This window comes from Eptatretus burgeri, chromosome 8 (assembly GCF_056783735.1).
Source record: "Eptatretus burgeri isolate ZD-2024b chromosome 8, Ebu_testis_v1, whole genome shotgun sequence".
In the NCBI taxonomy this organism is placed as follows: domain Eukaryota; kingdom Metazoa; phylum Chordata; class Myxini; order Myxiniformes; family Myxinidae; genus Eptatretus; species Eptatretus burgeri.
This window is the reverse complement of record NC_140968.1, coordinates 87,503,160-87,528,159: the sequence shown is the minus strand read 5'-3', so window position 1 is coordinate 87,528,159 and position 25,000 is coordinate 87,503,160. Positions and strand designations below refer to the sequence as shown.

At 43.3% G+C, this 25,000-nt stretch overlaps 1 protein-coding gene across 3 annotated transcripts in view; it reads left to right on the top strand.

Moving 5' to 3' along the window:
• Window positions 1-25,000, top strand: part of LOC147022221 (protein sidekick-2-like) — a 676,300-nt gene that overhangs the window by 231,976 nt on the left and 419,324 nt on the right. For 2 of the 3 annotated variants that reach the window (XM_085892915.1, XM_085892914.1), the window contains exon 3: window positions 10,360-10,466. The exons of the other annotated variant lie outside the window; for it this stretch is intronic. In XM_085892915.1, the coding sequence (XP_085749041.1) occupies window positions 10,360-10,466 (107 nt within the window). The remainder of the gene's footprint in view (window positions 1-10,359; window positions 10,467-25,000) is intronic. 3 annotated transcript variants of the gene reach the window in all.

The following is a 25,000-nucleotide window of genomic DNA, read 5'->3' as shown; positions in this document are numbered from 1 at the left end:
AAGAGGGGCAGGTGTGCTGAGAGGAAGGAAGGAGCATGTTTGTGGTGATGAGAGTACTGATTGAGAGAATGGGATATCTGTTAGATGAGAATGAAGCCCACAGATAATTAATAGAACACCAAACACTTTGAGACAACAGAGGAGGAGCTGATACTGAAGCAGAAGACAAGGAAAGAGGTGTCAAGAGTGGAGGTAGGATGAGGAGCAAGATGGGAGGGGTAAAGAGAGTGGATAACAGGTGAGGGGTTAGGAGGAGGTATATTTAAGGATGTGTGGTGAATTGGCACTGAAGTTGGAAAAAAGGACGATTGATGGAAAATGAACATGAATTGAAAACTGGGATTTAAAAAAAGTTTAAGTCAGAGATGCGATTCGACATTACGTGAGTGATGCAATGAAGGAGAGCTAAGAGAATGGAGAGGAACTAAAAAAAAAACGTTGTCACAGTGGGATGTTTTAGACACGGGATGAAGATGATGATGAAGATGAAGAAGAAGATGAAGAAGAAGATGAAGATGAAGGTGTATGGTGAATGTGGGTTGGGAAAAGTAGTCGATGAAGATCGGCAGAAGAAGGAGGAGGAAGAGTCGGTACAGGAAGTCTCGTGGTCACGTGCGTACAATGTGAGGTGAAACGTTTTTTTTGTTGTATTTTTTATATTCAAGACATGAAACTGAGGGTATAAGTTGAGAGAGATAGAAGGAGGGTGGAGGGAAAAGTGGAGAAAATAAAAACTGATGCTAATAAGGAGAAGATACAACAAACATGATCGTACACACAAATGGGAAGAAGGGTAGGTAGGCCTCAAGGAAGCCCGATATGAGAATACAACAAAAACTCCACAATTAGCACAAGTTTTAACACACAAGTCCGAACAAGAAACACATGGTAAACACAGACGTAACAACATGACACTAAAAACGCGACAACAACGACCAGAAAAGTTATCTTTGAGAGAGTCGGCAGAGACCCTGAAGTCGAACCGCCACCGTTGCAGAGGAACCCAAATAATTTTTTGATGTATCGTGCTATATATCTTTGGCCCTATCTCTCAATGGTGAACAATCACTTTCAAAAACTATCATATCCGGATCATCACCAAAATCTCATCGTTTCGTTCTTGTTACACACCTAACCTGTTCAAATGTCGTCTGAATCCATACATGAAATGTTCTGCTTACAGACATACAGCCAACGGTGAAAACATAACCTCCACACACACACACACACACACACACACACACACACACACACACACACACACACACACACACACACACACACACACACACACACACACACACACACACCAAAAAAAGCACACACTATCCTGATCGCATGGATCATCAGCTGGGCACTGTTCTTCCTCAAGGTTTCGATCCTTTCAGCCCAGAACCTCTCCAAACGGCGGATCCACAACCTTGGTCAAGGATCCACATCAGCAGATCCACAACCTCAGTTGTGTCCATGCAGTCAGTCAACCCATACTTTTCACAACTACACATGAATCAAATAAATACATAAGAAACATTTGAATATTGAAGAAACAGTACAGTGGGTTTTCCACCAAAAGATAATTATACATAGTGCGAGTTAAAAACACACACACACACACACACACACACACACACACACACACACACACACACACACACACACACACACGCACTCGAAAATGCTGAATGTCTCACCGAGCACAGCTCAATTGTTATTGACCGCATGTCGAAAAATGTTCTGGTCCCCATCATGAAGGATCAGATAATCCAAACCCTCAGGGAAAATTGCAAGAGATGCTTTCCCTACAATTTGTTTGTTCATAATGGTGCTGAAACACCAATAATGGAGTAAAAAAGCAACCTCCTCGTGCCAAAGTCACCGTCATTCTCCTGAGCTCCTCTCATCTTTTTACACACGCCATGCTGCATCACTTTAAATTGACTGTATCTCAGAGCTTAGATGGATTGCAATTCAATTTTCTACTTTGTAATTGCTTCAGCATCGCTGAGAACTTTGAAATTCTTGTCAAATGTCTGCGTAAAAGTCCACTCTTCACATACATAGAGATGCCGTAATGCCAGTTGTTTGATGTATAGATGTTTCATTTTTATTTAAAAAAAAAACCTTGCATTTGAAAGACATTTTCCTCTTGTCCGGAGGTATTAAACATCAGAAAGGCAATCAATGTTTTGCAGTGTCAGGTACAATTGGGTTATCTCTTACTCCAAATCTTTTTCTCCAAATTTTTTCTTTCAAAGCGTCGCTGCGGTTGCTGGGAGGATGAATCTCAGAAATAGCAACACAGACGTCGACCCGCAAAATGAACGGAGGCCTCTATGATTTCAGAGCTGAAGCTGTGCTGAAATTGGACCTGATTTTTGTATCAAGAGCATTGCTTTTGCTTTGAAAGGTCAGAGAAAGGAGAGAGAAGTATAGAGAAATGTTTGTGAATCAGTCCCCATCCAAGTGCGTACTGCGCTTCAGAGTCACAGCTGCTCTCACACCCCCGACCTTTCTTCACCATCTGGCGAGCTGCTGTGTGTGGCTAAAACTGCAGATCTGAAATGCATTTAAATTTCCCTTTTTGTGCGAAGAAGGAAATAAATTTTCAAAGGCCTTTTTCTGTTTAGCATAAGCTCATGGAGTGGAAATGCCGATTGACTGCAGCTTTTGACAGTAATTTCGACATTTGTCGTTTGAAAAGGATAAGCCCTTGGAATATGAATTATATTGGCAAGTAATAAAGAAGGTTTTCTGTGAGCATATTGCCTGAATAACCAGGTAAAGAGAGACAGACAGACAGACAGACAGACAGACAGACAGACACGAGAACATTGCAGTGGAATGTAAACTTTGAATCTCCACATCGTCGTCTACTCTTTATTCATTAGGATTTTTACTCACTGGATTGATTGAATGCAAAGGAAAGAAGTTTTCTTTGGAAAACGATGATTGGGAAATTAATTTGATTCGACCAAAAAGAAACATCTGCCATGATGAGTTCAATCAAGACACAATTGTCTCATTTTATACTTTATGAAGAGTTTTATGGAAAGACTCACTTCTTGTCGTTGGCTGTCATGAGAATGATTCAAGTGTCTTGCTTGAAAGCTTATCGATTTTGTGGCATCAATACGGTGATCAATTATCCTTTCAAAATCCTCATTTTTAGTTAATGGTGGAGACGAGATTAAGTTTGCTTTTTTTTTTTTTTGAATTGATGTTTTCTATTTGTGTCTTGTGTACAGATGAACCTTTTAAAACAAAAATAAAATCGAGGAAAACGAATTTCCCATTCATCTAACGCTTAAAACCATTGAGAAAGCGACCAACTTGACAACGTATCTGGAAAACTCACCAAATAATCTGGTGTTGACCTCTAAATCAGGCTTCCCTTTACCAAATTATTATTATGTACTACTTTAACCACCACAATTATTGTCAACTTTCTGTGGGGTCGGCTGGGGGGGGAGGTTTTTTTCGCCCAAGTCTTTCACGAACCGGCTGGCCAGGCCTGCCTGAAGGCTATTCGGACATAAATGTGTAATTTGTTCAGAGTGCCAGTTAACTCTCCTCCTCTTCACGAAAGACACTGTAGGATCTTTGGCGTTCAACAACTAATGCTAGCAAACAGGACACCCGGCTTAACATCCATCCGAGAGAGGGCGCACTTGGTGATATGACGCCCTGCCTGTGAAGCACCGATCCCACAATTTATAGTCGGGTCGTGAATTGAACCCAGACGAGACACCTCAAAGGTATGTCATGTTTGCTACCCCTGCCCAATCCTTTCAGATCCAAATCGTTATGAACCATAATGTTTGGGGAGCCACAAAAATAATTCTCGATCAGGTGATTGGTCATTGATTTTTGTCAAACTGGATATCATAATGGTTTCAATTATTTCTATCTATTTACATTTACACAATATTATTATGAGCCCAGTGATATTGTTTGGAGTACCATCTTCCATACACCATTTATAATGATATAAATAAAACTAGAATGACTTGGATGAGCGCATACCACCGCCAGACTGAATTGTTTGTTTTGTATCCTAATGATCGATCGGATCTACATCCGGACCTTTCGTCCTTGTCACACACCAAAATCTAATTGGCTTGTTCTTGTCACCTACCCAACTCATCCACCAAGTTTCCTCCAAATCTGTCCACAACTTTTTGAGATATTGTGCGATATGTCATTTTGGCTCTATCTCTCAATGGTGAAGAATCATTTTAAAAATTACAGTATTCGGATCTTCACCAAAATCTCATCAATTTGACCTGATCACACACCCAATCTGTCCACCAAGTTCTGTTTGAATCCATCCATTACTTTTTGAGATATCCTACTCACAGGGAGACCAACAAACAGACAGGAGAGGAGGAGGAGATTGGGACCTTACTCTGTGTGCAAAGCGTTGGTGCTGCTTAAGCAGTCTCCTTACCTTGGCTATTGGGCACAATCCTGGACGGGTCGCCACTCCGACACAATGTACCAGCATGCTGGCACTCATTTTGCCGACCTCGGAAGGATGACAGGCCGAGTTAATCCCACCTGGTATTAATTCAACAGCTGAGCGGGATTTGAACTCAGGACCCAAGGATCCGAAGCCCGCCACCCTAACCATTAAGCCAACAGCAGGCATAACAGACAGGGATGAAAACATAACTTCCGTTCACCTTCGGTGGCGAAGGTAATAATACCGTGACCATCAATTTAATGAAATATAGCAGACGAACAGATAGAAGGGCACACAATAGAGCGCATACCTCTGCCACGCAACCCCTGCTCTACAAGAAAATAAAGGGCCAAATACATTTTTAGGTCATCTCTTCGAGCATGACCTAATAATATGGGTGTCGATGTCCTTCGATCCGTCCGTCCGTCCGTTCACAATGAAGTTGAAGCGGGAGATCTGGTCATTAGTGATCCTGATAGAGGTCGATGAGACGACACGATGGAATGACTTTCAAGGTCACCGAAGGTCAATGTCACGAGTCCTTTGAAGTTGCGAAAATGACGATTTTCAAAATCTATCTCCTACATATCTTAAGTTATATTGAATTTGATTGTAGCATATGAATCTATGTGACAATATCTAAATTTGGTCAGGCCGGATTTTCGATATTCGCTTTCGTTTTCGTGTCACGTGACTTCAAAGTTTGCAAAAAATGCGAAAATGACGATTTTCAAAATCTATCTCCTCCTACATTTCTCAAGCAATCTTGAATTTGATTGTCGCATTTGAATGTATGGGACAATATCTAAATTTGATCGGGACGGATTTTCGAATTTCACTTTCGTTTTCACGTCACGTGACTTCAAAGTTTGCAAAAACTGCCCTACCTTCAGGAGGCTATATATATTCTCTACTGGGCATGTTAAAAGTTAGTGAATGGTGTCATTGCATAGCAGCTGACCTTGTCTTTCATGTCCATTCAAAAGAATACCGATATCTTCGAATACATACACGTCACGTGACTGAATTTTGCGAAAACTGCTTCATGTAGTTGCAAAATGACGATTTTCAAAATCTACCTCCTCCTACATTTCTTAAGTTATCTTGAATTTGATTGTGGCATATGAATCTATGGGACAATATCTAGATTTGGTCAGGCCGGATTTTCGATATTCACTTTCGTTTTCGCGTCACGTGACTTCAAAGTTGGCCAAAAATCCCTCCTGACCCGAGAACACTACACCCTAGTAACAGGAACTCATGCTTGTTTCTCTTCAGAGATGACCGTCACTCCCGCACGGGTGTATTTTTGAATTATCATTCTATATATCGTTTCCCCCCCCCCCCCATCTCTCAATGATGAAGAATCACTTAATAATTTCTAATCGTCGGATCCGGATCCAGATATTCACCAAAGTCTAATAATTTTGTCCTTGTCACACACACAACCTGTTCAAAGAATTTCATCCAAATCCATCCACAACTTTTTGAGATATCCTACACACATACAGACAAACAAACATACAGCCAGACAGGAAGGGGTGAAAACATAAGTGGCGGAGGTACGGCAACATAGCAATGCTTTATAACACCCAACCATTTTTCTAATAATCCAGTCATCCATCCTGTGTGAGGTAACCCCATATACAACTTCCAGAGCAAGTCGAAGAAAGAACAATGGTCTCTATCTCATCCATTACTCATGCCTTTCATCTTCATGCTCCTGGTGTAGCGTATCGGTGCAAGGGGCTTGGTTTGACCATTGAGCATAGCAAGGGTGTCAATTAAAGATTTATTTCTTCAGCCACGTGCAGGTGTTATTCACAAGGTACTAATAGACAGCCCGTGTCACAAGCTGACAAATTTGCAGTGGCATACAAATAATGCACTTGTGCTATTTTTTTTTTTTTAATTTCATGGCTTGGCCTTGGAAGTGTGTTGGGTTCTATTGGCACTCCAAACCAGCGATAATATGCATTTAGTTGCTCCTTCCAATCATCTTGCTTTCCATATGTATTGGTAATTCGCACTGCTGTGAATATATTCAGTTGTTTGACAACAAATATCTCCAAAATACAAGGCAAGGGCCTCAAATTTGGCAACAAAGTTTTTCTTGAGCATCAGGAAACGTACTCTAAAAGATACTGAAGGTCAAAGATGTATTATCTTCTAAGTCACAGGTCATTGGCCTCTCGATCGGGAGTCTTGGTAATCCACGCAGAGAGAGTTATCGTGCGGGTGTTGGACAAAGTGCAACCAGTCAATGCACAGAGCTCCGTGCAAGCAGCAGAGGAGGCGAGGGACGAGGAGGTGGATTGGTGAGTTGGAGAACCGGGGACAGCGAGCACAATGGAGAGCAGTCAGCTATGTATTCCAATTGACAGATGACACCAGCACTCGGAGCATGGTTGGCATCACACTGCCAAAATGAGGTTCAGAAATTGAATTTCAGCTGAAGATGGTTCAATTATATCTGCGGATAAACTGTTTGGTGGTGGCTCGGCACTGTTCTGGCCCAAGAAGATGAGCTATCAAGGTTTTGGTTTTCTTTTCATGGAAAATATTGATTTTGCTCTTCCCAAATGTTGTTAGGGTTGAGTCCTCGTGTCTCCTTTATTGGATTTATGAGGTTGGCGAATATTGCAATGACATCCAAAACAGTGATCCTATTGAGGTTACAATGGAAACACATGCTGTTTCATTTGACACGCTCATTATAAAAGCATTCTTGAAGCAAGAACAGTTGCTAGCTTAAAAAGAATTATGGGCACATTGTAGATAACTTTATATGTCCCGTCATTCAAAGGTAAACTTAAACGCTGGAAAAAATAACGTGTCTTTGATGAAAGCAATATCCAGCATTGCATCCAAGAATGCGGCTTTAGGCTTTGGATTGTGTTACCTGTTTGCTGTCCTCCAATCCTGACGTAAGCAACATGGGTTTCGAAGGCCATTGTTATGAAGGAAATCGCTTTTGTGGGTAAAATGTATAAATTGGTTGCCGTACCAGGTGTTCTCAAGGCACCAGTTGTGGTGGCATCACTGAGGTGGTCTGTGCTGAAATAGCGACGTGATAAATATACTTAGCAGATCCCATCCATCATATTGACAGAATGTCAGATTTTGAGCTGTGTATAGTCACAGCTGCTTCTCATTGCGGCTCGTGTGTCTCAAACATTGCTGATATGTACTTAAATTTGGACGGGATGATGATTGGTCGATGGCAGGACATTGAGTACCCAATAATTATCGAAGTCATATAAATGACACCATTTTAGCATAAGTAATAGAAATCCCTCAGCTATCACAGTCCTTCAATCCTCAGCAGCTCAAAGATGCATGTGTCCTTCCACTTACCCCCTGCTTGTTGAACTCCCAAAATCCAGACTCACTGTGCATCTCATCTCTTTTGTTCCTTGATTATCCAACCTGTGGAACCCCCTTCCAGAGGCTTGTCTATCTCATTCTTCCCCCCAAGGTTATAAGGAGGCAGTACACCACCATTAAGAACGCATTAACCTTTCCCAACCAAATCCTCTTAATTGACAGTTTGTGTTTCCTCATATCTCTCTCTCTCTCTCTCTCTCTCTCTCTCTCTCTCTCTCTCTCTCTCTCTCTCTCTCTCTCTCTCTCTCTCTCTCTCTCTCTCTCTCTCTCTCTCTCTCTCTCTCTCTCTCTCTCTCTCTCTCTCTCTCTCTCTCTCTCTCTCTCTCTCTCTCTCTCTCTCTCTCTCTCTCTCTCTCTCTCTCCTCTCTCCCCTCTCTCTCCTCTCTCCCCTCTCTCTCCCTCTCTCTCCTCTCTCTCCTCTCTCTCCTCTCTCTCCTCTCTCTCCTCTCTCTCCTCTCTCTCCTCTCTCTCTCTCTCCCTCTCTCTCCTCTCTCTCTCTCTCTCTCTCTCTCTCTCTCTCTCTCTCTCTCTCCTCTCTCTCCTCTCTCTCCTCTCTCTCTCTCTCTCCTCTCTCTCCTCTCTCTCCTCTCTCTCCTCTCTCTCCCTCTCTCTCTCTCTCTCTCTCCCCTCTCTCTCCTCTCTCTCCTCTCTCTCCTCTCTCTCCTCTCTCTCTCTCTCTCTCCTCTCTCTCCTCTCTCTCCTCTCTCTCTCTCTCTCCTCTCTCTCCTCTCTCTCCTCTCTCTCCTCTCTCTCCTCTCTCTCTCCTCTCTCTCTCTCTCCCTCTCTCCCCTCTCTCTCCTCTCTCCCCTCTCTCCCCTCTCTCCCCTCTCTCTCTCTCTCTCCTCTCTCTCCTCTCTCTCCTCTCTCTCCTCTCTCTCTCTCTCTCTCTCTCTCTCCTCTCTCTCCTCTCTCTCTCTCTCTCTCTCTCTCCCCTCTCTCCCCTCTCTCCCTCTCTCCCCTCTCTCTCCTCTCTCTCTCTCTCTCTCTCCTCTCTCTCCTCTCTCTCCTCTCTCTCCTCTCTCTCCTCTCTCTCCTCTCTCTCTCTCTCTCTCTCTCTCCTCTCTCTCTCTCTCCTCTCTCTCCTCTCTCTCCTCTCTCTCTCTCTCTCTCTCTCTCTCTCTCTCTCTCCTCTCTCTCCTCTCTCTCCTCTCTCTCCTCTCTCCTCTCTCTCCTCTCTCTCCTCTCTCTCCTCTGTCTCCTCTCTCTCCTATCTCTCCTCTCTCTCCTCTCTCTCCTCTCTCTCCTCTCTCCTCTCTCTCCTCTCTCTCCTCTCTCTCTCCTCTCCTCTCTCTCTCTTTTTTTTCACTCCCTTCCTCGCTGTGTCTAAATGCTTCCCCACTGTCAGCCTCCATCGATGTCACCTTACTTTTCCATGAGCCTCAAATTATTTTGCAGAAGGAATACGAGAAGAATATTCCTCCGAGAATATCATACCAGCCTCGGTGGTGTAATGATTTGAGTGTCCGCTCTAAGTCTAGGAGGTCAGTGCTTTGAACCATTTAAAAATGGCCTGTGCTGCTTCTATTTTTGAAGAAGAAGGAAAAAAAACAGCTCAGCATTCAAAAAGATAGAGAGCAGACAAACAACCATAAATTGGTGATAATAGCACAGGATTTGATGGGCCTCAGGGCCTCCTCCTGAGTCTCAGGGATCTCAATTTGATAGATTGAAGCATTAAGAACCCAATTTAAAGAACATGATATTAAACGTAGCCTAAAAAAAATTAAAAACAGAGGAAGAATCACCGGCAAGATATCAATTGTAAGCCTTTATATTTTGCTTTGCAATGGCAGCAGTTATTTTGTTTCATCAACAATTGATTGCTCCCTTTAGCTGAGAGACCTTTCTAGCTGTTGTAATTGATCAGCCAGATGGCCACCAAATCATTTGAGAGCCAAGCCAGACGAGATTGCACACACAAACTGGGCTACCATTGCCTGATTATGGGTCAGAATTGACAAGGACGCTTTGAAAACGCACTCCCCAAAGGCTGCGTTGCAGAAGACAATGCCAGCGTGGCTTGTTATTTATAAGGCACCAGATCCTGCATTCGTAGTGCCTTCCTCAACCAGAAAATGTCAAAAAGCAGATGTATTGAGCCAGTCGTGTTTCCTCATGACAGCAGGATTGCTTATTAAATCGGCTTGTCAATTTCTTCAATGAACATCAGACCTCTTAAGATGATGCAGAGTGCTTTTATTTCATCAGTTCGCGAATGTAAGCAGATGGCGGGTCAAAGATTGTTTGTTTGTTTTTTAGGGCAAACACACTCAATGTTGTGCCATTGGGCTCTCATTTGTTATCAAGCGCACAGCTTGTTGAATGTGAACCGTCACATCCGTCAATGATTTGGGTCTCCAGTGTAAGCGAGAAGGCTGTTGCATCGCGGAGCTTCAGTCGGATGGTGATGAGAAACGGCATTGATTTTTCTTTTAAGGCGTGGACATCTCACGTGTTCACGTACACGGCACGTGACTCACCTCAGCAATGATGTTTGCATGTGTGCACAGGTATTTCATTCCATCTCTGCATCGGTCGGATGCTGGCTCGTACCAGTGCGTGGTGAGAAACCGGTTGGGCACCCTTCTCCAGCGCCGCACAGAGGTCCTGGTTGCGTGTGAGTAGAGATACCGAATGCATCGCTGCACCAGCCTGGCAATTCTTGATTTTTTCCCACAGCTTGGTTATTCCAAAAGTGGTGGGAAATAGGGTGCTGAGATGCCAGTTTAACAAATGTGCCCTCAGAAGTTGTGTGTGTAAATTGGTCTGCATGTGAAGTGACGGCTTCATGATGTGCAGTAAACGGGCTGCCCTTTGCTGCGTGAAGGAGAAACTATTTAATGAGGGAGTTATTGCTGAGCCTTGGTGCAGTTCAAGGAAACAAACAGTGCACAATAAAGGCTCGCCCCAGCCAGGCACAGTAAATCGTACGCTCTGTTTTGATTCTGCACGACCTTGCAGCTTGTCACAGAGTTTTGGGTCGACGTAGGGTTTGATGACAGGGCACCGTTGCTGACCGACTTTAAACCTGAAAGCAAAATATGGGAACTGAAAAATAATGTCCGCATGTTTCATGAAAACCTTCTTTTCAAGAGATGACAAACCCATCACGGGATGGATTCCTTTCAGCGTTAGTATGGTCGATGGCTCGAGCAACGTATTGCACAAATCATGTATAAATTATGCACTTCTTGACCTCCCAAAAAATGTAAGAAAGGAAACAATTTGGCGATAACTTTTGTTGAGCTGCGAGGTGTCATCCCAAGGCATCCTGTGCATGAATTTGATGGGATTGGGATTTAATGATTGGTATTGAAAAGAGAGCGAGTTGAACGGGTTGATTCGACAGCGATCGTGGGAAAAACAATGATCTCAGTGATTTTTCACAAAAATCATGACGGTGGTGTCTTTAAAACATGTATGACTCTCAAACTTATTATTTGTCAATACCAATGCTCAAAACCCAAACCCAGCACAAGCATGTATGAGATACCTTGGAATGACATTTCATAGCTTGTCCAAAAATTTGAGTCAACAAACTACACAAGTTGCTCATGGAAGAAATACCTGCAAATACAACGGGATATTTTGTCTAATCCATGTCATTATGGTTTGATGATGTTATTCAGACCAAAAGTGATGCTTCTCATGATTAAAATCATTATCTAATTTATTTGGTCAATCATGGTACATAGGATAGTACTTAAGGCAAACAACGATTGTGAATTTTGCGATATCATGCAGTTAAGATGAATCAAAGTTTGAACTTCACTTTGGTGTGAATGTAAGTTCTCACATGTTTGAGTTTGTGCATGAAGAGCAAAGCATTCGCCAAGAAGAGTGCCAAGAAATAACGTTCGTCTTGAAATGCAATCATCACCGTGAGATTCATGTAAATTCATGGACCGTTTTAACCACTCATCCTGACTCTCTTTTCATCATATGCGATGATTTCAATTGCCACCATGCTAATTAGCTGGGTGTCGGGACCTCTCTCCACAGCCATGGTACTTCAGCAAAGGACTTCCGTGACCCCATGGGATTGACTCAATCTGTAAACTTTCAAACCCAGATTTCTACCAATGGTAAATCCTCCATTCTGGACTAGGTGATGGCGAACCTCCACACAAATGTCTCCAGCTCCTCTCCTGCTCCAATGGGTTCATCTGGTTATATGCTTGTGAGCCGATCACGTGCTTGTGCAATCATCATGTGCTGGATATTCTTCGAGAGCAGCAGCAGCACCAGCGAGTCTGGTAGTTCATTCAGGCAAACTGGCAGGGACTGCAAACAGCTATTTCACTTCAGGACCGGTCTCCTATATCCACCACCCCTGATGTTAACTTAGCCTGGGTTTCTCCCACAGAAACCTGCTCTCCTGTATGCACAGATTCATCCCATCTCATGTTATCATGCCCATCCTCCCACCCATGGTACACTCAATCCTGTGATGAGGCAGTTGCATTGATAAAAACTTGCATTCTCATCCTGGAAGACAATTCCAACCACAGGCAACGTTGCATCATTCCACAAAGCCCACAACATGTGTGTCCACTCTCAGAATAGCCAGAAAACAACATCGGACAAACATCAAGATTGACCTTTCAAACTTGTCTCCCTCCTCAAAAACATGGTGTTGCCTTGTTAAGTGTGCCCCTGGAGTATCCCCCAATCCATCCCTTCCCTCACTTCAAGTGGCACCACAGCTGACTCTGCTCATGAGAAGAATGCCTCAAATCTGTGTTTGCTTTCAAATCATGTGTCCCGAACACCACACTCTTTGTACCCACCAAAGTAAGTGGAGACGTTTCTGTTCACCCTCAACTCTAATTCTGCAACTGGACTGGATGGCATTAGTTCATGTGTCCTCAAAACTTGCTCATGCACAAGCTCTTTCTGCTCTGTTCATACAAAAATTTCCCTAGCTCAACTTCCATCTGCTTGGAAATCAGCCATCATCACTGCATTACATAAAAAGGTGCAAAAACTGATACCCTTAACTACAGACATTCCAGCTTACTTCCAATCCTGAGCAACGTCATGGAATCCATCATCACAGTTGATATGAAATCCTTCCTTTTCTCTCAGGGCCTCATCCCACATCACTAATTCGGTTTCAGACCAAGTCACTCTATCTCAGACATGTTGTTGGTACTCTCCCAAAAAATGGGTGGAGGTCCTCAGTGTCAAACTTGACGTCAGGGCCTTCTCCCTCGACACATCTTGACCCTTCAATACAGTCTGGCATCCTGCCTTACTCTCCAAACTCTCTGCCTATGCCCTATGGCATTCAAGGCCAACTCCACTCTTGGATTACTGACTTACTCTATCTCGTTGCCAATGTGCAGATCTCAATGGAATCCTCTCATCTCCTCTCCTTGTCAAGGCTGGAGTGCCCCAAGGCAGTGTCTGGGCCCAGTCCTATTCCTGATCTTCATAAATGGTATCTGTGACTCCCTGCAAAATCCATTTGATCAATTTGCTGATGACTCCACCCTCTGCTGTGACGTCCCTCATTCTTCAAGTCGACAGACAGCAGCCTCTGCCTTCTCTTTAGACCTTGATTCAAATCACAAGCTGGTCAAACAGTTGGCATATGTCTTTCAATCCTTAAAATTCTCAGACCCTCACTGGCTCTCTGAAAGGGAAGTCCAGCAAACCCTTTCATTTACTTTCTCAAAAATCCTCTTGAAGAAGTTCAGTCACTCAAACTCTTGTGTCTCACTATCAGTCATGATCTTTCTTGGGCAAACCACATTTCAAAGTTCGCCTCCAAAGCCAGCCGCTGACTGGGTATCCTCTGTCATGCAAAGTCCTTCCTTTGTACACCTCAATTCTTATCCACCTACAAGGCCTTCATCCTCATCTTGATGGAGAACTACTCTCTCCTCTGGACTGGTGCCTCTGCCTCAAACTTTGCTCAGGTTGACACCATGGAAACCAAGGCCTTCAGGGTCATTGAAATGTTCTCCGATGAAGCTGAGTAGATGGGCCTCTCACTTTACAATTTCAAACACGTCGGTGGTCTCTGTCTTCCATCACCTCCTTTCTTGTCTTTTACCCTCTGCTGTCTCCGTACCTTGCCCCCCTCCCCTCCTCTAGGTTCCTGCAGTGCTTTTTGTCAACCAGCAAACCCTTTATGGTTAAACTCCCAAATCCAAAATCACTACTCACCTCCATCCATTCCTCTTTCTTCCTGCCTGTAGAAACAACTAACACATTCTTTTCAACCACATTCTTCCTTCCCGATCAAGATTTTCTGGTCACCACCGTTTCAGATCATCCCCATAGAAAAACCATGATCTTTTTTTTTTACCCCTATTAAACCATCCTTCCCCCATCCATTCCATAAATTTCCAGTTTTTCCTTCCTGAAAGTTTGCGACTGTATCCATCTCGTCCACCCCCTACATCCTACCCTTCCCATTCTTACCCACATTCCTTGTTTGTCCATTTCCATCCATTTTGTTATTTTAACCTGCTGGTGGTGTTTCACCCTGTTTTTCTGGTAAAACTCCCAAAATCCAGGATCACTGCTCACCTCCACTCATTTGTACTTCTTTTATCCCACATGTGGAACCAACTTCCACATTCTCTTCAACCTCATTCTTCCCTCCAAGTCTTCAAGACCCCGTCCAAAACCTTGGCACATATCATCTTCAAATCATCCCCATTGAAAACCATATTTTCTACCCACATTAAATGTTTCCCCCCAAAAAACCTTTGCATTATTTATTTCTTTATATACACTTTAGCATCACACAACGTTGAATTATTTATTTATTTATATGTACCTTTTGCCATCGCAATGACTGACATACCTCCTTTAATTTTTTTTTTTTTTATAGATACACTTTACGCTTGGAACTATCAGCATAACAGCTTAAAACATTTAACCATATTCAGTACATTTTACCATCACTGCTGTTGACATCCAACATTGATAGATATATATATATATATATATATATATATATATATATATATATATATATATATATATATATATATATATATATATATATATATATATATATATATATATATATATATATATATATATATATATATATATATATATATATATATATATAGACAGCCTGGTGTTGGCGCAGTGGTGAGGGCAGCGGCTTGGGATCCAAAAGGTCCTGAGTTCAAGCCCCGTTGGGCCACTGAATTAATACACCAGGGGGTTGACTCAGCCTGTCATCCTTCCGAGGTCGGCGAAGTGAGTACCAGTGTACTGGGCCGGTGTATACCCCGGTTAAAATAGGTGTACCATATCCCTGTGTCGTAAGAGGCGACCAGGGTTGCGTCAGGAAGGGCATCCGGCGTAAAATATGTGCGAAATCACTATGTGGATCATACGGATGATCCGCTGTGGCGACCCCTAATGGGAGCAGCCGAAAGAAGGAGATATACATATACATATACATATACATATACATATACATATATATATATACATACATACATACATACATACATACATATATATATATCTTCTTCTTCTTTCGGCTGCTCCCGTTAGGGGTCGCCACAGCCGATCATCCGCATAGTGTACTGGGCCGGTGTATACCCCGGTTATAATAGGTGTACCAGATCCCTGTGTCGTAAGAGGTGACCAGGGTTGCATCAGGAAGGGCATCCGGCGTAAAACCTGTGCCAAATCATTTACGGATCATAACGGATGATCCGCTGTGGCGACCCCTAACGGGAGCAGCCGAAAGAAGAAGATATATATATATATATATATATATATATATATATATATATATATATATATATATATATATATATATATATATATATATATATATATATATATACACATCTATAGATGTTTGTCTATGGTCGAGGAACAACCTAATTTAAATTGAATGTTATATTTTGAATGCTGTAGAATACAAATTGGAACATGAATCAGAACAGGAACCTGCAGTTTAGCAGTAATTTGGCAACCTGTACTGAATCTCATCCTGATCGTGCATGTGCAGAGAGGAGTAAGGTGATTATTTTTTTTTTAACTTTATCTGCCTATCTGGAAGTCAAATAAAATTGAAAATCATTCCAAAGAGGAAAGTTGCTGTTTTAAGGTATCTCATAAAGGGCACAAAGTAATAATTTAACTTGTTAAATAAGGTGGTGAGTAGATGGTGGGTCAACTGCAGTAAACTTCTGAAAAGGAAACTTTGAGAGCCTTTAAAACTTTTACTTTATTTGAATATAGAAACCTCCAGTTTAGCAGTGCTCGCACAAAATAATTTGCCATTTTATGCCCTCTCAACCGATCAAATGTGCTGCTCAGTCTCTGAGCGATGGGGAATATCGGGATGCAGACAAAATGGTGGCTCGTAGGAAATATTATATAGATTGTGCTTGGAAATTCTAGGCAAGAGTTCAAAGGTCCCTTCCCATGTCCTTTTTCTCAAGACTGCACGGGGTAAGGTGTTCTTTGAACTCTCTCGTTTTATGTTCTTTTATTTATGCACCAGCAAATGCAACCCGTCGCTTTGCTGATGAGGATATTAAAGAGAGGGGGGGGGAGGAAGGAGTTCAGGGAGTGGAGGGAGAGAGAGAGCAAGGAGGGGAGAGAGGACAGAGGGGAGGCAGGGAAGGGGACAGGATGGATGGGAAGCTCGGGGAGGGAGAGGAAGGGGAGAGAGAGGATGGAGGAGGGGAAGCTCGGAGAGGGAGAGGAAGGGGAGGGAGAAAGGATGGAGGAGGGGAAGCTAGGAGAGGGAGACGAAGGAGAGAAGAGAGTATGGAGGAGAGTCAGGGGAAGAGAAGCTCGGAGAGGGTGAAGAAGGGTTGGCTCGGAAGGGGGGGAAGAGCAAGGAAGAGGGGGAAGTGGGGAGAATGATTCCTCACCAAACTTTGCTACACACTGCGGGAGGGGTGGGTGTGAGGAAGGGGATGTGAGAGAGACAGAAACAGAAGTGTGGAAGGAGAGTGCTTCATTTTATTAGGTGGGGGAGTGATGAAGGTACAGAGAGTGAGAGAGTGAGAGGTGGGGAAAGTGAGAAAGGTGATAGGAGGAGGTGGGGTGAGCAAAGAGAATGATACGTTATGCCTAATAACCGTAAAAACACACAAACACACACACACACACACACACACACACACACACACACACACACACACACACACACACACACACACACACACACACACTCACTCTAACATTTATTAGTATAGATAAGCAAACTTCATGAGTTGTTGAAAATTAATTTTGCCTTCATGGAAGCCCATAAACACGACAACTGCTGTTGTTCAACCAGTGTTGGGCAAACTTTGGAATCAATTGGTGGAAGACGGGACATGTCCTTTCTACTTTATGGGGATGGAGGGGACAGCATTTTTATTGTCTCCCACACTTGTTTAGTCACAAAACAAAAATTGTGTATATGTACAAAGGATTATTAACCAGTTTTCCTTGTAATTGATTCAATACATTTTGTGAACAGTTTTCATGAGTGATTAATTCTTTCGTGATTGGAATTTTCATGGATTATATGCTTTTTGGGAACATTGCTTACCTGAATTCCGAACAGTGGCCTTACATAATTAATTATATTCAGCCGCAACCACTCCAGATCGCATCCCGCTCCTTAGCACACACATGTGGACTGGCACTTGAGAGCGATAGTTCAGCAACACCTGCAACACCTGAGGTCCTCAGCAACACCTGAAGTCTTGTTGAGTTACATCATCATCATCATCATCATCATCATCATCATCATCATCACACTATAATATGCAATTTGGCATCAGTCTTTGCTCAATGCATTTGGGGACTAAGGGTTTGTCATAACTCATAAGCCAAAGGTTGCTGCTGCATTAAGTCCTCACTGTCAACGATGCATTCCTGGAAAGTGTGACATGTAATGAAATAACGTATTGCGGAACTATTTTCCCATAGGGATACGTGTTATAATGGGGGGATGCACTCATTTAAAATTTTGGTCCCCTCTTAGCCAACATTTTGTAAGGATTAAAAATGAATAATAAACAACTATGATATAGTAAAGCACGAGAAAGGTTTAAAGAACAGGGTAGAGGGTACTCATCAGTGATGGTTGGAGTGAAGTGGAGTCACAGGGATGGAGGTGAGGAAGGTGGTGGGTCATCCAGGATTCCTCCTGGCTTCACTCAACCGTGCTCTCCTCGAAGGTCACCGGACAAATTGTGGACTTTTTCCCGAATAATTAATAGGCTCAGGGACACATAGCATTGGACTGTGTCTTCAATCCACATCAAAAGCAATCTCTCCATGTTTGACGTCACCTCACTGCGAATCCCAACACTCCCACAAACCTCAAGTGGCAGAAAACACTGAGCCATGGCCTTGGTCTTATCCTGGTTCACCCTTATGGTCCTCACAGTCATTGGGGGGTAAGGACAAGCACTCCCTCAATGTGCATAGCCCGTTCAACTCTTTCAAACCATCTTAAAAGCTCAAGCTTAGTCTGCAACGTAACTGAAGTACACGTCGTCTTTGACACTGCATCACTTCCTTCACTTAATACTGTTTTTCTCTCATAATGTGGGCTTACGAGGTCCAAACAGTAAATATTGTGCACCACTTTACAGTAAGCATGTCGAGCAACAAATATGGTGATTTAAAGGACTGCATAGCAGGAAGGAACATCATCACTCCCACCTTAGTGATACACCGCCGTGTGCTGCGTAAAGTAGTTTCACACAATTCAAACGTGCTTTCACCGAAATCAGCCAAACTTTTTATTTGTATTCATTGTCGAGGCTCGTGTGAGAGCTAACACACAACGCACAGCAAGGGGGGGCATAAGACAAGAGGGGCGGGAGAGGGAAGGACAAAACGGTGGGGAACAGAGACATTCGGAGATCTGTGGAAGGGAGCGGGATGGGGTGGGGAACTTGGGGAATACAAGATGGACATGACAGGGACTTTCAGGAAGGAAAGCAGGGAATTTGAAGGAGGTAGGTTTGGGGTGGATTAACGGGGGTAGAAAAGATCGTGGTTTTGGATGGGGGATGATAAGAGGTTGTGGTGAACAGCTGTTTTGAAGGCCTGGAGGGAAGAATGGGAATGAAGAGAGTGAAGGAGTTTATTCCAAAGGTGGGGAAAAAGAGAAATGAAAGAGTGAAGGTGAGCAGTGATTTGTGATTTTGTAGTTTTACCACAAGGGGGTTGTTGGCGGACCTTGAGTGCCCTGCGGAAATATGGTAGGGACAAATCGCAAACAGAGCAGGGGAGGTGAGACTGGCGAGGAGACGGTGGAAGACAGAGAGACCACCGACCTGCCTGCGGTGAGAGAGTGAGAGGCCCAAAGACTCAGCCTCACTGCGGGAGATACCAATGATCCAAAATGCCTTGTTTCCACAGTGTGAAGCCGAGAAAGGTGAGGAGCAGGAGCACCAGCCCAGAAGGGAGAGCAGTACTCCATCAGGCTGCGGACGAATGCTTTGTATGTGGTCAGGAGCTCAGGTGGGCCGAGGAAGGACTTTGCACGACAGAGGATTCCCAGTCGATGACTGGCTTTGGAGGTCAGGTTGGAAATGTAGCTTCCCCAGGAAAGATCATGGCAGATAGTGAGACCCAGAAGCTTGAATGAAAGGACTTCTTCCAGAGGATTGTTGAGAAAGAGGATGGGTGGGTTTTCTAAACGGTCCTTTCGGAGAGACGTAGTGAGAGTGTGAGTTTTGTCATAATTGAAAGACATATTCCACATGTTGGACCTGCTTATCATTTTATTCAGATCTGCAGAGAACAAAGAAGCTGCGGCTTTCCGGTCTGAGGGATGACAGATGGTACAGCAGAGGGTGGAGTCATCAGCAAAGAGACAAAGAGGATTTTTCAAAGTCAGAGAGATCATCGATGAAAACCAGAAAAATAACAGGGCCCAGAATGCAACCTTGAGGAACTCCAGCCTGGACAGGAAGAGGGGATGAACGAACTCCATTTAGGGCCACACGGTGTCTGCGAGCCATGAGTGGAGATGTCCTTGGATACCATAGGAAGAGAGTTTTGTGAGCAGGGCAGGGTGCCAGACCGTGTTTTGCTGTGTATGTCACACAAAAGGTAGTAATTGTTCACCGAGGTTCAACTACAATAACGTATAGTGGGGACTCAATGTACTTGGTTTGCCCTCCCACGCAAGGATTCCAAAGGGGGGGGAAGGGTTTGGGTCGACACAATTTATCTCTGTAAATGTGTACTGTGTAACTCCGTTCCTGGTGGCAGAGCATATCTTGACAGGCTTTCCATCTCAATCATGTTTGCTTTAATTTCAGATTTTCAAACATTATTTCTGCAGTCTATTATGTTGCTTTCGGCTCGACTGAAAAACATCCGAAATGATTACAGTTTTATTTACTTTTTCCATCTTGGAAAAACATTTGTCGTGTTATTTGCGACGTCCAGCTGCTGTTCTCACCACTTGCTCACTTAATTGGATTTTTAGGTCATTCGACTGTTGTTCATATTCCTTTCTTGTCTACTTCAATTTTTTTGTTTGTTTGTTTGTTTGTTATCTCTGCCACCGAAGGTGAAGGAGGTTATGTTTTCATCCCTTTCTGTTTGTCTGTGTACAGGATGTCTCAAAAAGTTGTGATCGGATTTGGATGAAATTTTGAAGACAGGTTCGGTGTGTGACAAGGACGAACTGATTAGATTTTGGTGAAGATCCAGATCCGACGACTCATTTTTTTGGGGATTCTTCACCATTGAGAGATCGGGCCGAAAACGACATATAGCATTACATCTCATAAAGTTGCAGACGGATTTGGATGAAACTTGGTGGACATTTTGGGTGTGTTACAAGGAAGAGATTATTCAATCTTGGTGAAGATCCGGGTCTGATAATTTTTTCAGTGATTCTTCACCATTGAGAGATCAGGCTAAACTAAGATATAGTACGATATCTCAAAAAGTTGTGGACGGATTTGGACGAAACTTGGTGGACTGGTTGGGTATGTGACAAGGACTAATTGAATCAATGTTGCTTAAGATCCACATCCGGATCCGACCACTCGAATTTTTAAAGTGATTCTTCACCATTGAAAGATTGGCCTCAAAAACGATATATAGCACGATATTTCAAAAATGTATTGGGCCAGATATGTTCTCGTGGATCAGGCATTACATGGCGTTGGTATGCGCCCTACCGAGTGCCGTTCTCGTTAATTTTTGTCTATTTTTTGGACTGTACGGTACACAAAATAAAGCTGATGCTCTCCATAATCCCTAAAATAATTTTCTCAGAAAAGGCAGCACAAGCAGCCATAATGAGAACAGAATCCTAAATTTCCTGGGGCCCACCTAATGGCCATTGACCCCACGCCGTATTGGCTTCTTGCTATGTGCTCGCATGTCCCTCCCCCCTACCCCTGCTTCCCACCCCCCACTTTCAATATCAATTGACACCCTTGTGGGCAATCATCAATCTGGGAGATACAAGCATGACAAACCAATCCAACCATAAGTTGGTACAAGATAGGGTTGCGGTAACCTGTGTGCAGTGTTTGCCAAATAAACACTGCTTGAGTTTAAATCGTCCTTATCTGCTGAAGACGTGTCGGTGAATACTATAATGATTTGTCGCTTCCTTATTCACGTACCCATATTCTTTCTCTGTCAATTGCTTAGTCTTACTTTTCAAGCTTCATTATCTTGAACTAATACGATATTGCTAAGCTCATACTCTGGTTAATTGGCTCATCTTTTTTCACCTGATTTATTGATTACCTTTTGTTATTACTTTTCCGAGTGAAGATTAGGTGAAAAGCCTTCTGTCCAATCCACCTTTCTGTGCTAAAATATCTCATGCTATCCACAGTGTTGCCTAATTTGCGGTTGGCTTCGATGTTTTTGGCCTTTACCTGGTCTTAAAGGACTCTTCGACCTACATTTCATATAAAGCTTGATCAAGCTCATCACGACCAAAAGGAAGCAGCTCTGTTTGTTAGTTACTGGATTTTGGATGTGGTTTTATAGCCATTCAATTGAAAAGATAAAAATGCAGAATGTAGAGCAAAAAATTATGCTGTCAGACCATAGTACGGTATGTGAAACCCGAATGTGGTATCTTGCGCACCCATTCAATGAAATGACAGCAAAGTGTCAAAGATTTGAATTAATCCTGAACTAAGTTTATTCATTTTAACAAGAGGAAACAAAAGAGTGCAAATCATCAAAAATCAAAAACATGAAGTAGTGTAACATTGTGTCTATTACTCACATTGCGATCACCTGCTCACCTTCAAACATCTTGTCCTCTGTTTGTAGCAAACTCTCAGGAAGGAAAAACTGAAGATTTGGAAGGAGGTGGGCTTAGAGATGGTGGCATAACGTTTTGAGCATCCACTGAATTTGGGAGGACAGTGGTTCGAACCCTCTTCGAGCCACACTAAACACTTTAGAAATGGTACAGTTGTTTTTTAATAGGATAGAACATGGACAAACAACCATAGGTTCGTCATAAGCAGGCAGACTTTGATGGGCCTAATGGCTTCCTCCTACATCAAATTCCTTGGAAGGGAACTCTTGTTTGTTGTTGTTGTTGCATTTGGCAGCATCAGTTGAAAACGATTGATGACTGATTGGGGTGTTATTTTAGAAACTTGTAATGTTAAATGTCAGTGAGTCAGCATGTAATACATTACAAAATGCATAGCTAAGTTGTGCAGAGAATAAAGTCAGGAAAATGGGAAATGGAATGACATAATGTGAGATGAGGAATACCCTTGGTCATTGGACTCATTACTCAACACAGGTGGCACACATTGATCCTGAACATATCTGATCAAAGCTTCAAGGCTCATGGAAGAGCGAGAACACTGAACGGATCAGGACGCAGCATCAGAAAAGAAGCAATAGAGAGATTGGTGAAACACCAACAGCAGGGTTGAAGGACAAAATATAGGGAGATTTGGACAAATAATGGGTGTGGGGAAGAATGAGGGGTAGGGGAGGACGAACAGGGTGGACAAGATGGATAAAAACACACTCTACAAGCCTACATTGCAATTTAATGAGCATTTTAAGAATTACATATGTGAATCACATTTAGGATTCATTTTTGGAGACATCCGATTGTTGAGAATTGGCGTGCTGATATAATACAAATGTCCAACTGAAATTACCGAGAGGTGGATATTTTGATTTGGCACAAGTATAATTATTACAATATCCACGTTACGTATGAAGCATTTGAATTTCCATCTACATTCTACATGAAAGGAGAAGGGGGTGGGGTAGGGGGTTGGCAGGATGACTTAGACGTTAGAGTTACCGGCACTCGCAAACTGTTTGTATCCATCTTGTCCTCTGTTTGTCGCAAACTCTCAGGAAGGAAAAACTGAAGATTGGGAAGGAGGTAGGCTTAGAGCAGTGGTTTTCAAACTTTTTTTTTAGTGGCGACCCAATTTCAGAACCTCTCTACATCGCGTGACCCAAAAGATTGAAAACCCAATTCATAATATATAAGATAAGATTTCATATGGCGCAAGAACATTTACTGTTTACTTTATTCACCATCGTCATGTTTTCATAGACGAGTAAACGGAGAATAGCCGACAGTATCCAAATCGTACAGTTGAATGTTTCAGAAGTTTAGTCCAAATGACATTTAGATATATCAGTGAGAAGGATGAGCCTGTTTTTCAGAAACCAACTTCTCTATTCGTGGAGAAGTAGAGACAATGCCAGGATCATTTCTAGGCGATTTCTGTACTTTGTTTTAATCACCACCATGGTGGAGAACGACTGCTCACAAAAGTATGATGAAGGATATGGCATGAGAACCTTAATGGCGCGGCGTGACAGGGTCGGGTACGACGGCAGCATTTTGCACCAGAATGTTGACAACGAATTCGTCCGCGCAAGAGCCTGTGCTTTTGAATCCTGCTGGAGCTGTACAAGCTCTTCCTGAGCTGTATCATCTTCATCAGCAATCGAGTCCAGTGGAGCCGTGAAAGGGTCCCGAACCACAGAAAAGGACTGCACATCCAGCTCAGGGAAATAGTGCTCAAACTGTTCAATGAGCGACCGAAGGTGACGTGCTATCTCCCCAGAAAGACTGTCGAGCTCAGTATCATCGTACTGGCAGGTCGTTAGATGCTCCACCAGACCGAGGAAAAGGCTGAAGTGCTTAACAGCTGCTTTGTCTGCCAGTAATTTTAGAGTCGCCAGAAATCCGCTCATTTTGTCGTGAAAAATCATGAGGTTGGCGTCTTTGCCTTGGAGGGAGCGGTTGAGGACATTGCGACGTTCAAAGATGTCAACGAGATAGCACAGTTCTGACAGCCAAGAGTCCGACTCAAGCAATGCTACCCATGCTGTTTTCCCTTGTGTGCGTAGGAACTCCTTCAGTTCATCTTTGAGCACGTAAACGCACAGAAGAAGGTTCCCTCGAGATATCCATCTGACTTGAGTGTAGAATAGTAAATTATTATGGTCGGCGTCCATCTCCTGGCAGAATAGCCTGAATAACCTCGTGTTGAGGGCGCTCAATTTGATGTGATTCACCATTTTTACGACTTCTGAGAGCACGCTCTGCAAGGTTTCTGGCAAAGTACGAGAGGCGAGCGCTTCTCGGTGAATCATGCAGTGTACCATGGAGGTCTGAGGAGCCACCTCAAGCAATTTAGCCTTGAATCCAGAACGCACTCCTAACATTGCTGGCGCGCCGTCTGTTGTAGAACCGAGCAACTTTCCGAACTCCAGATCATGGTCACGATAAAACTGCTCTACTTTCCCAAAAAGGTCCTCGCCTTTGGTGGTGGCCTCCAGTGGTTTGATGAGCAGAGGCTCATCGACAAAGTTATCAACCTTGATGAAGCGGACCCAGACGATGAGTTGCGCATTCGATGCGATATCAGTGGACTCGTCCAACTGTATGGCATGCCACGGCGATTCCTTGATCTTCTGTACAACCTGAGCCATTACGTCCAGACTCATATCTTCAATTCTGTGTTGGATGGTGTTGTCAGAGAGGGGTATAACTGCCAGTTTCTTCGCCGCTTCCTCCCCAACCATCATATATACCATGTCCTTTGCACATGGCAGCACGAGTTCTTCCGCAATGGAGTGAGGCTTTTTAGTCTTGGCAAAATGGAGCGACACTCGATATGAGGCCTCTAATTCCCGAGAATTGTTCTGATGGCGTGT